We start from the raw sequence: 13957 nt of genomic DNA, 5'->3' as shown, positions 1-13957 counted from the left end.
ACCTCATAAGCACTTTCCATTCCCTCTAAGCAGCTTCCCATCTGCAGTGAAAATCAACATGCATGATTACAGGGTAGAGATTTTAAAGACAGCAAGAGGAAGGAAGCAGGCATCCACAATGGCGAGTCAAGAGATGCTGGTTAGCAAGAAAAGCAGAGAAGGTACTAGAATACAGCAGTWTATAAATCCCCTTACCAACCCAAAGCACAGCAAGCAAGTAGCAGGATTCAAAYAGGCCTCTGAAATCCAGCAGTGATATGAAACCTGGGAAAAGGTTTTGCATCTTGAAAGGCTCCTCTGGTAGTTAGGACCCTCCACTCCGGTTGCARCATCCCAGTATCAATCTCAAAGCTGTTAAACCCTGACATAAATCTGTCAGATTGCTCTGCACTATGTGAACCAGGTCATTAAATCATTAGAGGGGTCACTATTTTTTATTAGAGAATAATGTGCTAATCAAAATTAAATTATTCAATTAGAAAATCAAAGTAGACAAGATGATTGTGACTGTATGCTGAATTGGGGCAATCAATTGTACTCTATCAGCTRAATTGTACTCTATTAGCTAAAAGACTGGAAAGAGAATTGTTAGCAAAATGGAAGTTAATTAGACAGCTGGGAATTTTCGTGTTGCAGTGCCAGAGAAAAATTGTTTAGAAGTGTAAATGTACAAAGACCAAACACAGCATTGGCAATTTTTAGGGATGGTGATGAAGAGAAGTTCATCACCAGTTTATTATATTGAGGTGTGTACAGAACTGGATTCTTACAATCTAGATAACTTTAGCTGTTAAACTGGAACTGGGAAGATGGGAAGAGGGAGTGAAGGTTTATTTTCACAGGCAGTAGACATGGTTCCTTCCAGAATTCTTGCTTTAGGAGAAATATGTCCAGGCACTGGAAAGTAACCAAAAGCAATGGTGCCATGAGCAAGAAGAGGATCCAGGCCAGGGCTGGGCAGAAGTATCATGCATTTCCCAACTGATGAGCAAATACCAGCTGGTATTTTTATGGGAGAAATACGTTTTACTCCTCTGTTACTCCTCCCTTTYTGCCTTTCTATCTTCTGGTCAATAAATCTGTGTGTAGCCACAAGGGTGTAGGAKTTGTCTTTGTCAAGGATGAGTCAGTGATCACCTATAAAAACAGGCTCACCCACCATCCGCATTCCCAAGCAAGTCTGTTATATAAGGACCTGAGGAATAGGCATCCCCAGCTGAACTCCAGGGTTCCCTGGCAGTGCAGAAGCTGAGCACAACAATGCCTTAGCAYCATCCCACACATCCTCACTAGCAGAGCTGCTCACAGGCCAGTGCACGATTCTGGCTGTGCTGCCCAGGGAACAGCTGCTCCCACAAGGTCCTCATGCCCACTGTGGCAATGGATCATAGGGCATCCCTTGCACCAAAGCTTCCTCCCTGGGCCATAGCATAGTGAATGCCACAGAGGCCACATAGTGCATGCTGGGSTGGATGCCTGGGTCACAGGGGAAAAGCTGCCTAAGCCTAAACTAAGCTTTCAGCGTGAGTTAGCCTGCAGGGGTGTGAGGAAGAGACAAAGGCAGAAGATGGGTGCAAGTGAAATCATAACTGAATGATGGAGAGAAACCTTTTCCATGCACTCTCACAGCAGTTTCGTGTTTTAAATTGCAGTATGTTTAATTAGAATAGTTCAGACTTTTCATTSTTTAACCCATGTGTTGACACGTATCAAGTGCATTGACTGGTMTCTTGTTACATATAAACATTTTGAGTTTTATGGTTCCAAAAGGCAGCTTGCCAGTCACATTTAGCTTCTCAGTTTTTGTTTATACATGGTTGGAATACCTGGTGTTTGGCCATACCACTGAAAATGGGTTGGCACCATGTGCTTGGATGAGAGGTAAGGATTCAAAATACTGGAGTAGAGTATTTTCTTCCTGAAGTGGTTACCAAATGCTGCAATTTGTGCAGTGAGAAAGGAGTTGCCAAATGCTGCAATTTGTGCAGTGAGAAAGCATGGCAATTGGAATTCCTGATGCATCTTGTCCTGGTACCGATTATCCTCACACTGTAGTGGCAGGACAAGAGGGAGTTCAGTATTTTAGCTGAAAGAGGGTAAGTTGAGATCAGATGTTAAGAAAAAATTCTTTACTGTGAAGGTGGTGAAGTGTTGGAGCAGATTTCCCAGAGAGGCCATGGATGCTCCATCCCTGGAAGTGTTTTAAGGCTGATTTGGAGCAACTTGGTCTAGTGGAAGTGCCCCTGCCCATACCACGGGTTTTGCTGCTATGTGATTTTTAAGGTCCCTTCCAACCCAAACCACTGTGTGAGTCCTCTGTTGGCGTCACCATGGCTGTATTCTGGAGGAAAGTTTTATAAATTTGGCAAATCAGCATATTTAACAAGAATTCCTAATTAGAAGCGCAGTTAATGAGGTACTTCCCTCTTCTGGTTCACCCCTCTTCAGGACCCCCCCTTAGTACTAGCTGCACTTGGTTTATGAAAATGTGTCTCAGACTGATGGTTTTTGGCCTTGGTAGCCAGGGAGAACCAAGATAGAACAGTGGCCCCTGGAATATGTTTGGTCTTTCTTGCTGGGGAAAAGGGTAGGGAAAAAGTACTAGGGAGGTTGCAAGTATATGTGTAAAGAATAGAGAGAATATATAAAAGAAAAAAGGCAAAAGTCATTCCAGCATCATACTACAGAGATTTTATTTTTGTTGTACCAGAGAAGTCCATCRCTGCAATATCTATACTAATATGCATTTACATCTGGATTCGGGTGCCTTCACTGCCACACTGAGGAGGTGTAATAGCTGTGGGTAATGATGTACTTTCATTTGGAAGCACAGAATTACTTGCCTTTTTTAAGCTGACTGTAGTATAAAGCTGTGATTTTCATGCACGCTTTCTGTCCTTCAGTCAGCATYATGGACTGTTCTGAAGGTTACAGAAGAAGACAAATCTTTTAACTGACTGATGAGCTACTGATGGCCAGTTTTGATCATTCTTTTTCTTTTCTCTGACACTGTAGGCYTCTGAAGTCTCTCGAAACAGAGGAGTGACTCTGTTGGCCAGACCAGGCAATAGTCTCATAACAGCAATTCGAAACCAGCACCATCAGGAGGCATTACCTCTGGGTAAGCCACGTTTCTCTTTTCTTCTCAAAGCAGTGCTCACAGAGCTGGGTTCTGGGACTCCTCATCAGCCACATGCACTGCTTCATGCTGCCCTGGCAGTGCAGTCAGTGTGTCCCTGCAGAGTCATGGTGACAAGGCAAATAAAGCCTCTGGTTTGTTTTTACCTTTTCCAGCTTACAATGACAAGATYGTTGCATTTCTACGCCAACCCAAYATTTTTGAGATGCTGCAGGAGCGTCAGCCCAGCTTGGCCAGAAATCATGCACTCAGGTACCGCTTTGTTCCACACTGCTGAACTTTGCTTCCAGGAAGCGTTTTCTGTAGTGGGGAAAGCCAAATTCTAGTAACTGTAGTATAAAAGATGAACTTGGACCCCCTAGGGAAATGTCATCATTAAAGAGTAGATGGAACCACCAGGATCCATGTGGCTGCTATAGTTATTTTCCACAGACATTCAAGAAGTAAGAACCAAAATAAATATGGGCAAATAGTGACATGTCTAATTTCTATTCTGAGCATTACTGAATAGTACCAACTCTGTCTTCGCCAACAATTATCACTTTGCTTTTCAAAAGATAGAGTTAAAATATTGTTTGGATGGAAGTCAGCAGCAAAACCCCAACAACTCCAGTAAAATCAGGATTTTACTTTGTGGTTGGATTTAAACCCATGTTATGGATATAGTCACCTTAGATTTTATAAAGAAATAGRAGCATTATTATGAAGTGTATTGTATTCTTGTCTTTAATCTTTCTCACTTGACTTAAAGGTTGTCATTTCCAAAGCAGTTAAATTGTATCTTTCTTATGSCCATTCCTTTCCTAATAGATTTTTTAAAAAACAGAGCCAATCACTAGTATAACTTGAACTTGTTCAAATTCCAAAGTTTGAATTAATTGTTTTAAAAAAACAAGAACTTAAGGTGATGCTAATCAAYGTCAGCAATGCCTGCATTCATCAGCTGAGAGTTTGACAGAGTTTTGGTTGTGCTGTGCAGTCAGAGCTGTGGCTGCAGCACTGCTGAAGGAGGGAAGGAAATRCAAAGGGAGGACCTTTGAATTCCTGCAGTGTGCTTTCTGCCAGTAGCCTTACTGCCTCATCATCTATTTCTGAGGGCCAAAGAATTATTTGGGTGTAAGGATTAGACTTCCCTTCTAGAGGAATTGATACATGCAAATAWAATGAGAGAGATAGAATGAAAAATACTCTGTATTCAAGATTTACGTATTTGTAACTGAGAATTTTTTATCTTCACCATCAAATTATTATCGACTTTTTTTTTCTCAGCTGTAACTTGAATTCTCATTTCCCAGAGAACAGATAATGCTTTTATCTCCTTTTGAGCAGAGAACAAAATTGACCAGTGATAGGGACTAGACAGCTTAGCCAGTGCATAATGAGATTGGTAACAGGATATTGAGCCTTTTGCCTCCAGGTCATTGCTGATTATACCTTGGGCCAGGAGTGATCCAAGCTACTGTCTAGGGCAGCAGATATTAGGCAAACTCCTAGGATCAAATGTCCATCTTTTATGGACCTTGATGCAAGGTTCTAAAGCACATCTTTGACTTAAACTAGAACATTTTAACTTAATACTAGAATAAAGATATTTGAACACTGCAGTGTTTTAGGAACACACTGATAGGCTATAGTGTAGATGTGTATCTTGCATGATCCTAATCGGCTGATAGGATCCTATCCTAAATTTCCCAGTCCTTACTAACAAAATATATGATTTTAGACACGTAATACATATTTACACTGTATAACCTCTGTGTGGTCAATTCATATCAAGTATATGTTAGAGTGCTATTTGCCAGACAACAGGAACACCGTCCTGACAGAGGAAAAGGAAGTGGTATTGTTGGAAATTCTGTTAACAAAAGGTGGTATGTTAGTTGTAGASCTAGACAAAAAATCTGCGGTCGGTGACTTGAAGTTTACACATGAAATTGGAGGTCTAAGAATCATTCTGTTTTCTAAAATGGGGAATAAAATATCTTCTTTTTGGATCAGTAAACTGAGTGATAGAATATTTTTTGCAAGTTTGTTAGGAGATTATAAAATTAATATAAGGAGATAAACAGGAACTGGCAGAATACCAAAGAATAACAACTGTTCATGGTTCATGCTGTGATAATGACATGTTTTTTTTTCTGGTTGTGTCTTTTTTTTTTCTCCTCCATGGTATCACTTATATTTCAGGGAGAAGATCCATTACATTCGGACAGAGGGTACACATGGGCTTGAAAAGTTGTCATGTGATGCAGATTTAGTAATTCTGCTGAGGTAATCAATTTGATCAATAGCATAATGTAATTACTTACAGTACCAGAGAACTATATGGCTCTTTCTCAACATAATTGAAAARATTTTGTTAAATTAGGGCACACTGATAGTCATCCAAAATGATTCAGCTGGACTATATCTGTCAATTTGTACTTCCTGGAAGACAGCCTCCATCAGTGCAGTAAATCCAGCCAGCTCAGTCAGTATGGCTGTTACCATCAAGCAGCAGATAAAAAAGAATCAGGTCAAAACATTTCCTTCTAATGTGAAAAAAATCTTGTTCTTTAAAGAAAGAAAAARCAAAAAAGAGAGGAAAATATCCCTTGTTTTTCTCAGTATCAGGGTGTAGCTGCTCATGAAATTGATAGTTGTACTGCAGCAATGCTGCCAAACATGCATGAAACTTCGATATTCAGTGCAGTGAGTGTTGTTTGGATAATGTGGACAAGGCCTCAGTTTTTACTGGAACTAGGAAGCTTGGTCTTTAGGTCCTACTTCTCAGTACAGATAAGGACTCACTTTGTTGTCTTGGTCTGAGATAGGAGATGTTGCATTACCCAGGTGGGTTTGGTGTGCTGTAGTAGCACTGCCTAATGCAAGAAGCTTACAACTTACTCCCATCATTTTAATTTGAGCAGTCAAAGCACTGAACTGCATGAAAATGACCCAAGAAAGACAAGAGATAGAGTGTGTGTCTTAACTTCTTTCTCTTTGCCAACATGTTGAAGGTGTTCCTGTTTACTGCACAGCCTCACATCTTTGCTCTCCATCAGTGGCCTGAGCCATCCTGTTAGCATGAAACATCTGTTAAAAATCTTTGTTTTTCATTACTAGTGACCAGGCTGTCTTTGGGAAACCTATGAATATTTTTAATCCATGAGTTCAGAGATGTACCCAGACATCTGACACAGTGAACTTTCACCATACTGCATAAGTGCATTGCTTCATGTGATGAATGTGAACTAAATCTCTCCCTGTGACATTTTCCATGCAGCCTTTTTGAAGAGGATATAATGTCCTACATACCACTGCAGGCTGCCTTCCATCCTGGTTACAGTTTTTCTCCTCGCTGCTCACCCTGTTCATCACCCCAAAACTCCCCAGGTAAGGAGRTGGGGAAATAAAGACAAAATCTTGCATTTGTGGTGGTTTTACTAATAAATAGAGAGGGCCAGATTCAGAGCYAGCATCAGCTGTCAACCTGCTAATTCCAGTGCCCTCTGATCTGATCCCAGCTGCTTTTTTTGCTGAATCAGTTTCCAGTGCTGMTATGTATGTGTTGAAGTGTTAGCAGTAGCTGGAGCACAGATCAGAAAWTGCCCATGTGGAAGAAGGTATTTTCCTGCTTTTTATACCATTGGAAACGATTATGATAAGAGAATGGTGTACTCCCAAGCAYAAGTCACTGACACGGGAAGCACATTCCTATTATGTGACAGCAGCAAAGAGCAACTACCAAACTGAAGGTGTATTGCAGTACATCCAGTACCCCTGTAAAGCTCAGTCTCCTCYACTCAGTGTTCCAAAAACTTCTCTTCTTCCCAAGAGAAGAAGGTCTTTTAAGACCTGAGGGGATCATCTTCATCATCCAGCCTGACCTCCCGTGTTGAGCCCATTAACTTAGGTTTGACAGGAAACGTGTTTTCCAGAAAGACATGCTGTCTGAGAAGGTTATTTCCAGCTGTTCTATGTCTCTGTAGTTATTGTTTATGCTATAGAAATTTGAGGAGCTAATGCCTCCCTTTTGCCAAGATACACAACCCCCGCCGCAGTCTCACTACATGGCTGTGTCCAGTGGCTGTTTTRAGAGAATCAACAGAAATGTGATCTGAAGAAATCCATTTTTGGCTGAGGATGTAGAACATTCATTTAAATTATCTGATTTCAAACAAAATTAATGGACAGGAGAAATTCAAATGTTGGATGTGGCTGTGGAAAATTCAAAGTTTTTTGGATGTGAAGAAGTTAAATGCAGAAACCTTTTTCTAAATGAGGCCAATGTCAGAATGTCCTATTTTCATTAATGAGTTTTAACACCGTTATTAATACAGTTCCCTTCATCCACATCAGGATAGGTCAAATCTCCTACAGGACAAAAATCCAGGTATTTGGCACAAATATGACTTTGGAGGCTGTTCTTGCAAAAATATGAGAAGGGCAAATACCCATTTCCAGCAACACTGTGTCTTCTTGCTGATTTCTGTCCTGGTTATAGAGCCCATGAGAGGTGCTCTACAGAGCTGAGGAGTCCTAGGTTGTGGTTACCCATTTCCGTGTCCTGCTAAATGGGTACAAGGCAGACATGAAATATATTTTAGAAGGTCTGTCTTAAAATGTCCATATGAACAAGAAGGATTTCTCATCTCCCTCATATGTCCTGGGTGAACACAAAAGGCTAAGAGAAGAAAGAAGTGTTGCAAGGGATTCTCTTTGCACTACATGTGAATATGCCTTTCTGTTTTACCACCAGAGACAGTAATGTCCTTCCCTCATGGCAAGCAGAATACCTTGGGCTCCTACTAAATATGAAGGAGTATTTTTCCTTTCCTGTGGAGCCTTTTCTGCCAGATTTCTCATAAAAGGGCTTGTTTTTATTGTCTTCTCTAAGGAGATAGGAAAATGGGATTTCATTAATCTATTCTTTGTCCCTTTATGGCATGGCACTTTTTATACAAAAAGAATAATAAGCTACTTTGAGAATGCAGCCTTCAAAACAAAACAGGTTTCAAAGTGCTAAAAAATCTTCTGTATATGTGAATCATGATAGGGAAATGGAGGGTATCCTTCTGACCGAAATCCTTTTTGATGCCATAAAGGGGTTTTGTTTTGATGGCTGGAAGTGTTTAATATACAGTCAGATTAACACAGGGAAATGTGATTCCCAGCTTGGCTGGGCTGCTGGTCTCCAGTGAGAAGCGTTGCTCTGAGTTTCAGAGGTTTAATCCTGCCAGGTAAAGAGATCTCCTATACAGAGCAGAGGAGAGAGAGGGATCTCTAAAAAAATTGCAAAAGGGAAAAAAAAACCTAAATGCTACTGACCGTGAGAGACATGTAGGCATGTCAGTCTTTCTCAGGCCTTTCTGATCCTTCAGTTTCCATTCACATCAATCACAGCTGAAAGTCAAGGCAACACCAGGGCACACACAAGGTGTGCTTAATAGTACTTTCAATGAAGAAGATACAGTCCCTGGGAGTTCATTGCAATCACTGAATTACAGGAACTTACAACTCTATTGATGCCAGGTAGGACAAAAATAACACTGAGTGCACTGTATAACTGTAAAATGTTCCTAGCACGTTTATTAACCAGTTCTGTCCTGAAACATAAGCCACATGGTTTGGAAGAATTTCAAGCCMCTTACACCTTAGGAAGCTGTTCATTTTCCCTCCAGGGCTGCAGCGAGCAAGCGCAAGAGCACCTTCTCCATACAGGAGGGACTTTGAAGCCAAGCTGCGCAATTTCTATCGRAAACTTGAAGCCAAAGGGTATGGGCAAGGTCCAGGGAAAATTAAGTGAGTATTAAAATGTSTAGCATGGCATAACTTTGTCTTTTGTCATTCATTATCCATGAAGGCACTGATAGGGAGTAGAAAACACCCTGGAGATTTCTTTTTGTACATAACCATTCGGGCTASATAAGATCTTCATATACACTGCAAAAGAGTGACCTTCAAGAGGTTTTTGTGTGGACGTTTTACTTCCTAAAGATTCATATTTTCTTACATTCCCATTTCCTACATAGTTATCAGGGATGTTCACACTCCTGCATATAATTTGCCAGTGGGAGAGTTACCCTTTCGGGTAAACATCCACCAGATATTGACAACTATATCATTCTAATGATGGGATGACTCCACATTCTGTGGATCTAGATATCAATATAAATCAGGACCTTAATATGTTCCTACAGGTGTTTGTACATGCTGGTTTAACTTTTCATTGTTTTTTGTGTTGGTAGCCCTCCCAGATTTGAAATTGAGAGATTTCTGCCAGTCTTCATGTATTTTGGGGTTCTCTGTCATTTGGCTATGGAGTTTCTTTCCATACATCTTGTTAGTTGGCTTTTGAGTCWGTACCTACTTGTGCTCAATCGAGTTATCCAACTTTGCCAAAGGGCTGTGTGTTTCTAAGGTATTTCCTGGGCATCTGGTTGAATTTATGCCTCAGGYTGGCTTCCTACCAAATGACATCTGTTGTGGGGAAAAAGAGTATGAAGCCAAGCAATTTATTCCAGGTAAACGTCATCAGCAAAATAATTCTRCAGAGCTGAGGAGTCYTAGGTGGTGGTTACCCATTTTGGTGTCCTGCTAAATGGGTGCAAGGCAGAAATGAAATACATTTTAGAAGGTCTGTCTTGCAATGTCCATATGAACAAGAAGGATTTCTTGCACATACAGTGTTTAGAACTACTATTCCTTAAGTTGTTTTACAGATTAGTAAGGGAGTGAGAGATATGTTGAATAATCAGGGGCTGGTATTCCCTTTGCTTCCCCTGCCACAGAAGCCRTATTTCCATGGACATTCACTGGATTAAATCCAGGAAGTGTCTGGGGCCAATTCCAGAAAGCTGTGACTTCATATATACTGGAAACTCACAGCCCTCTCTACTGTGTGAATTTGTACATATGGGTTGCTGCAGGGAATCTTAGCAGTAGAGCAGCACTTTGAACCTAAATCCTGGCATTGTGAAGAAAATTACCTTYGAGGCACGTAGAAAAGCCTGATGGAACAAATCCTGAAAACCCRTAGTGGTCAAGTAGCACATGCAGTGGCAGGGGCCATTTTACTAACTTCTCTGAGAACCAATGTCTCTCTTTAGCAACTCTTGTTCACCTTCAGCCTCACAAGCTCCCACAAAACTCCATCACTGGATCTTTATTTCTGCCATCCTTTGCAGGTTAATCATACGGCGTGACCACTTGCTGGAAGGCACCTTCAACCAGGTAATGGCGTATTCACGCAAGGAGCTCCAGCGGAACAAACTCTACGTCACGTTTGTCGGCGAGGAAGGGTAGGAAACAACAGAATGCTCTTGGTTCTGAAGTAGCTGTTACATTGCAAAACACTGAGTTGGCTAAGGTTGAGCCTCTCTTGTTATGTAATGTTTCTTTGGTTTTGTTTACCTCTCAGTAAGTGATTCACCTTAATCAACTCAAATATTTGTTAAAAATAACAATAACGCTTCATTTTGCTATAACACCTTCCATCTAGATGTCTCAAAGTGACAATTTRAGTGGTTAAGTCTAACCTCTGGTTAATCTAACCAGTGGTTAATCTGTCCTCTTGTTTGCCATAGATATTTTGACGGGCTAGAAAGGAAAACTCAACTACAGGCCAGTGTTTACATACAGAGTCAGTCTCAGGACTATAAGTAGAAATCAGACCTTTATCCACTTTGTTAGTCTAACTCTTCACAATGGATCTGGTCTTGCTTCAAAAATTTGTGCTTTACATGCTATCTAATGATCATATGTKATCCATATGAAGGTTTCTTGTTTCCATCTTAAGTGAGAAACATGAATGCTGCTTAGTCCTTAAAACTTAATTCATGCAGCTGGAATCTGAAAGCAAAAGAATTCTCTTGAGAAGGCTTTTTCTCAGGAAACTTTCTACCAGTCTTACAATCTGTGAGCCATTCCTGTATGATTAAAGACAGCCCCTGACCTTTTGTTTTCAAATGTAAACACAACCTTTCAAAGCCACCYTGGCTCTCCTCAAGAGCTACATTGTAATTGAGGCTTAATCCACATGCTTTTGTAATGGAAAAACCATGCTGTGCATGTTTCCAATGTGCCATATAACAAAGRCATGAAATTGTATTCAGTAGCTTTGCATGTAGAGTTTCTTTTTTTCAAAAACCACATGGATAGGATTTCAGTTCCAAAGGTACCAGAYAGTATACCTGAGGCAACTCAGAATGTTGAGCAGCTGCTGACATTCTCAGCTCTGAGGTGTCATGGCAACTGAAGGACTTCTGCCAAGCTGAGCTTGTCTCAGGACAGGTTATGTCCAGTGGAAAACAGAAGTTCCCAGTCTCAGAGAGTCTCTTGGTGACCCCAGTATCAGAGKTTTTTTTCACTCTTACTTTTCATACTCTATGGGTTCAGTATTGTGTAGCAGAGGTCATCTTTCATAGCTGGTTTTGCCTCTGGCCTGCAAGCAAAGCATAAACGTAGCACACATCAGTTTGTGTTTTTGGAATAGCACTCTGGAATGTTAATACTGGCCAAAGTCATATTGTCTTCTATGTGACATAGTGCCCTCAGGAGAAATTACAAACCAATTAAATGTGCAAATTCATTCTTCTATCACTGGTTCATTTACATCTCAAGATACATTCCTTCAGGGTTTATGCTGCTTAATGCTAACTTACATTCTGTTGGAGGGACTCCAGGATGGCAATTCCCTATTGAAGAGTTGATGCTGCATGGCCATGTGATGCTGTAAGGGCACAGCTTCCCACGTTTCACAGAAAAAAAGACATTGAAAATGAACTATAAATGCTTTATGATGAGTTAGTGTGTTGTCCACAAATGCAATAACTAGTGTCCCATTGGAGCTTTTTGAGTACAGACAAGTGTTTGTGGTTCTGTGCTCTGGCCATTATCAGACTTAACCCAGTGTTTTTATGTCCATAGAACCAGATCGGTTCCATGGCTGCACTGGTGGCTCAGGTGGGCTTGTTACCATCCTCTTTTGCAGGTGTGGCTTTAGTGTCATCACATGATCCTAGAGCTAAASATCCTCAAAGAGAGAAGCACTGAATCTCCAGACATAAACCACAGGAGGATGGGCCCACTTGCCCTTTATCATCTTTCTCATTGCACAAATCAATCAACCCCTTTCACTTAAGCTTCTATAACTTCGAATACAGTACAGACCGTTCTGATCCAGTTGCAGGGCTTTCCAATTAACTTTACATTTGTTAAGTAGAAGGAGCAGTGTCCACCTGAGAAAATCTTTTGGCTCATATGATATATGGCTACAGATCATTTCTTCATATTGCTTCATGTAGGTTTATTTTAGATTGAAAAACCTACCTRCCATTATAAGAGAATGATCTGTTTTTAATTAGTCCATCACAGTTTCATTTAATACATTCAGGAGAAGTTTGTGGTCTTGTTTTCCTTTTTTTTTYCCCAAGTTGAGYYWAAAAGATTAAAGGAAAAAAAGAGGCTCTTTACAGAGCAAATATATGCAACAACAAAGCACATTTTAAGGTGTACCACATGAAAATACCAGAAAAGTAGAAGGTTTTGGATGGAACCAAGCAAGGTGTCATTGGTCTCTCCTAAGAGACACAGTTCTGCTTGTACTTGGTCATGTTCACCATAAACCTTTAGGTTATACCTRTAGCTAAGAAAGCACCCTTTGGGTACATCTCAGTGTAGGAGAGTCAGAGCAATTTCTGCTTTAGACCAGGCTGTCTGGTGTGTGAACCCAGCTGTCCAAAGGCAATTCAAACCCACTCACTAAAAAGCTACCCACCTCTGCTAGCCAGCCAGCTGAGCCAAGGCTGAGCCTTACACCTCCAGTTTTCTACACTCTTGGAACAAAGGAAAATAAACTACTCAAGGGATGTGTCCTTGTCATGATTCCTCCCACATCAACCTGAATATTGGTGAAGTTTTGGCATTGCAACTTGTTCAGGATTCAGAATCAAGTTTTGAGAGGAGAGATGAATCATGTTAGAGATCCTTGACCGCACAGGCTGCTGTGTTAAGACAGCAGTTAATGTAGGCAAACCTGGGAAATTCACTCAAATGGTGAGGAACCTCATTTTATTTTTTCTATCTTTTCCAGGTTGGACTACAGCGGCCCCTCCCGAGAATTCTTTTTCCTTCTGTCTCAGGAGCTCTTCAATCCCTATTATGGGCTGTTTGAGTATTCAGCCAACGACACCTACACTGTACAGATCAGCCCCATGTCTGCCTTTGTTGAAAATCACCTGGAATGGTAAGAAGATTTTACACAGAATTGAACAATCATTTCAGAGCGATAAAAAAATGGAAAAGGAAAACAAAGGTGCMAGTTTAGACTAGAGTACATAGAAATATTGCTTCTACTGGGAAGAAGGGAGGAAGTAGGTTATGAAAAGGAAGAGAGGGGGTAAGCGTAAATACAAGACCAGGCTCTGAAAAAGCAGTTGTGATGGAGTACTATTATAAAATGTCCCACTAGCGTTACTTGGGATTTGATATTTTTGTACTTCTGTGTGAATGTGAAAAGGACAGGGAGAAGAGCTCTGCTTAATGCAGACTTCCCCTCCTTGATCCCTGTCTAAGAAAAGCCAGTGTGGCCTTTCTGTACATTACACAACATTATGCTTGGAAGCTGAACAGTGTTCTCTGAGAGCCACGTTGCTGCTCTGTACCTACCATGGGCCTCAAAAAAGTCCCAGTGAAAGCAGTTCTCTTATTCTTTCTTGACAGTATCCCTGCTCTCTGGGGCAAGGCCAGCAGAGTGAGCAGATATTTTACCTCACTAAGTATGTGTGCAAATAAACAACTTGCTGATYTTGTTTCTATATCAAAAATTCTGAAAGC

General features: G+C 40.8%; 1 protein-coding gene across 5 annotated transcripts in view; it reads left to right on the top strand.

Annotated features, from left to right (window-relative positions):
- HECW1 (HECT, C2 and WW domain containing E3 ubiquitin protein ligase 1) overlaps positions 1–13957 on the top strand; it is a 250690-nt gene that overhangs the window by 201947 nt on the left and 34786 nt on the right. For all 5 annotated transcript variants that reach the window (XM_057365334.1, XM_057365332.1, XM_057365336.1 and 2 more), the window contains 7 exons: positions 3016–3121; positions 3295–3391; positions 5327–5410; positions 6405–6514; positions 8803–8923; positions 10309–10422; positions 13215–13367. In XM_057365334.1, the coding sequence (XP_057221317.1) occupies positions 3016–3121; positions 3295–3391; positions 5327–5410; positions 6405–6514; positions 8803–8923; positions 10309–10422; positions 13215–13367 (785 nt within the window). The remainder of the gene's footprint in view (positions 1–3015; positions 3122–3294; positions 3392–5326; positions 5411–6404; positions 6515–8802; positions 8924–10308; positions 10423–13214; positions 13368–13957) is intronic.

The sequence above is a fragment of the Malurus melanocephalus genome, unplaced genomic scaffold, assembly GCF_030028575.1.
Source record: "Malurus melanocephalus ecotype Western Australia unplaced genomic scaffold, MMel_1.1 scaffold_51, whole genome shotgun sequence".
Taxonomy (NCBI): domain Eukaryota; kingdom Metazoa; phylum Chordata; class Aves; order Passeriformes; family Maluridae; genus Malurus; species Malurus melanocephalus.
Note: the sequence above shows the minus strand (reverse complement) of the source record. Positions and strands in the feature narration are given on the sequence as shown.